The following is a 2,612-nucleotide window of genomic DNA, read 5'->3' on the forward strand; positions in this document are numbered from 1 at the left end:
AAATACACATATCACCGTATTCAGTATGAAATATTTTCCTTTACATGACACAGGCGGTTAAGCCAAGCATCAGTGGGCCAGGCGGTTAAGCCAAGCATCAGCGGGCCAGGCGGTTAAGCCAAGCATCAGCGGGCCAGGCGGTTAAGCCAAGCATCATTTTGTCAGGCCAGGCGGTTAAGCCAAGCATCAGTGGGCCAGGCGGTTAAGCCAAGCATCAGTGGGCCAGGCAGTTAAGCCAAGCATCATTTTGTCAGGCCAGGCGGTTAAGCCAAGCATCAGTGGGCCAGGCGGTTAAGCCAAGCATCAGTGGGCCAGGCGGTTAAGCCAAGCATCAGCGGGCCAGTGCGTTAAGCCAAGCATCAGTGGGCCAGGCGGTTAAGCCAAGCATGAGCGGGCCAGGCGGTTAAGCCAAGCATGAGCGGGCCAGGCGGTTAAGCCAAGCATGAGCGGGCCAGGCGGTTAAGCCAAGCATGAGCGGGCCAGGCGGTTAAGCCAAGCCTGAGCGGGCCAGGCGGTTAAGCCAAGCATGAGTGGGCCAGGCTTTTAAGCCAAGCATGAGTGGGCCAGGCTTTTAAGCCAAGCATCAGCGGGCCAGGCGGTTAAGCCAAGCATCAGCGGGCCAGGCGGTTAAGCCAGGCATCAGCGGGCCAGGCGGTTAAGCCAAGCATCAGTGGGCCAAGCATCAGCGGGCCAGGCGGTTAAGCCAAGCATCAGTGGGCTAGGCGGTTAAGCCAAGCATCAGCGGGCCAGGCGGTTAAGCCAAGCATCAGCGGGCCAGGCGGTTAAGCCAAGCATCAGCGGGCCAGGCGGTTAAGCCAAGCATCAGTGGGCCAGGCGTTTAAGCCAAGCATCAGTGGGCCAGGCAGTTAAGCCAAGCATCATCAGGCTAGCCAGTTAAGCCAAGTATCCTTAAACCTAAAAAAAAAAACTATATATATATATATATATATATAAATATATATATATGCCAGGCAGTTAAGACAAGCATCTTTAGCGTAGGCAGTTAAGCCTGGCATCCTTAAACCTAAGAAAAAAAAATAAAAAATTAATATTCCTTTCACAAAATAAAAATAAAATAATATTCCCTTAAATAAATGAAAAATATTCTTATCACAAATTTTTATTTTCTTAATTATTTTGGATGTTTTCCTCTTGAGTTGGTTCGTTATGAACCTTATTTTCGGCAGTTTTCAAAACCGGGACCCCTATTGAACCAAGGGGGGCCCAAGAGAACTGGTTCCGTTTTAGTTTCTTCTTCTTTGGTTTCTTTACCAAAAGTTTCCTTGTAGGTCCTTCTCCTTCTTGTTTTTCTTCCTTCACAACGACTACTTTATCATCAGCATCTGCTGCATTTCCACACGTTTCAACGTCACCCATTCCTTCTTCTTTTTTACCGTGTTCCAATTCTCTCTTCTGAAGTTCCTTCTTCAGTGAAGAGATGACGTCCTTCGCTGCTGACAATTCTTTCTTCATTTGATCTTCTAAGTTGGTCATTCGAACGATTTTACCGTTCAAATTTTTTTCTCGTTTATTTTTGTTCTCCAGTTGTTCTCTAAGACCTTCGTTCTTCTTTGTAATATTGAACACTGCCTCCTTTAGCTCATTATTTTGTAGTAGAGCTTTAGAAATCTCCTCCTGCAGCTCTTCTATTAGACTTTGGTGTCCTTGACTTTTTTTGTGATCATCAGCACGAGCCTGCATCAGCTCTTTTTCTAGTTTTGTTTTTTCTAGAGCCAATTCTTCATAAAGGAAGCTTCGTTCCTTAAGGGATGTTTGGAGATCTTCATTCTCTGCTAAAAGGATCGATTTCAGCTCGTCATGATCCTGGATTTCCTTCTTGGCCTTTCCCAGTGCCTCAGTCAACTGAACTCTTTTCATTGTGTATTCTTCTTCCCAAGTCACTTTATCTTCAAGCTCTTGTTTCAGAGCTTCTTTCTCTTTCACAAGTGCTGATTTCATCTGATTATGAACATAATTTTGCTCCTCTGCGAATTCCAGTTGTTCTCGAAGACCTTCGTTCTTTTTTGTAATTGTGAATACTGCCTCCTTTAGCTCATTATTTTGTAGTAGAGCTTTAGAAATCTCCTCCTGCAGCTCTTCTATTAGACTTTGGTGTCCTTGACTTTTTTTGTGATCATCAGCACGAGCCTGCATCAGCTCTTTTTCTAGTTTTGTTTTTTCTAGAGCCAATTCTTCATAAAGGAAGCTTCGTTCCTTAAGGGATGTTTGGAGATCTTCATTCTCTGCTAAAAGGATCGATTTCAGCTCGTCATGATCCTGGATTTCCTTCTTGGCCTTTCCCAGTGCCTCAGTCAACTGAACTCTTTTCATTGTGTATTCTTCTTCCCAAGTCACTTTATCTTCAAGCTCTTGTTTCAGAGCTTCTTTCTCTTTCACAAGTGCTTGAATCACAGCCAAATCTTCATTCTTTTGCCTGAGATCTTCAATCTCGGTGTGTCCGTCCGTCTGAACAGTTACATCTGTGTTAGAGACTGGTCCAGTTTCTACTTGAACTTGCATATCTCTGTTAGAGATAAGAAGTTCAGTGTCTACTTGAATTTGTACGTCTCTATTAGAGACAGGACTCCCTGTGCCTCCTGACAGCAGCAGCT

At 44.9% G+C, this 2,612-nt stretch overlaps 1 protein-coding gene across 1 annotated transcript in view; it reads right to left on the bottom strand.

Moving 5' to 3' along the window:
- Positions 1-1,128: 1,128 nt before the first annotated feature.
- Positions 1,129-2,612, bottom strand: part of LOC137652772 (myosin-11-like) — a 1,773-nt gene continuing 289 nt past the window's right edge. Inside the window, exon 1 of the mRNA XM_068386197.1 lies at positions 1,129-2,612. This exon is cut by the window's right edge and continues 289 nt beyond it. Coding sequence (XP_068242298.1) covers positions 1,129-2,612 — 1,484 coding nt within the window.

The sequence above is a fragment of the Palaemon carinicauda genome, chromosome 1 (assembly GCF_036898095.1).
Source record: "Palaemon carinicauda isolate YSFRI2023 chromosome 1, ASM3689809v2, whole genome shotgun sequence".
NCBI classification, from domain to species: domain Eukaryota; kingdom Metazoa; phylum Arthropoda; class Malacostraca; order Decapoda; family Palaemonidae; genus Palaemon; species Palaemon carinicauda.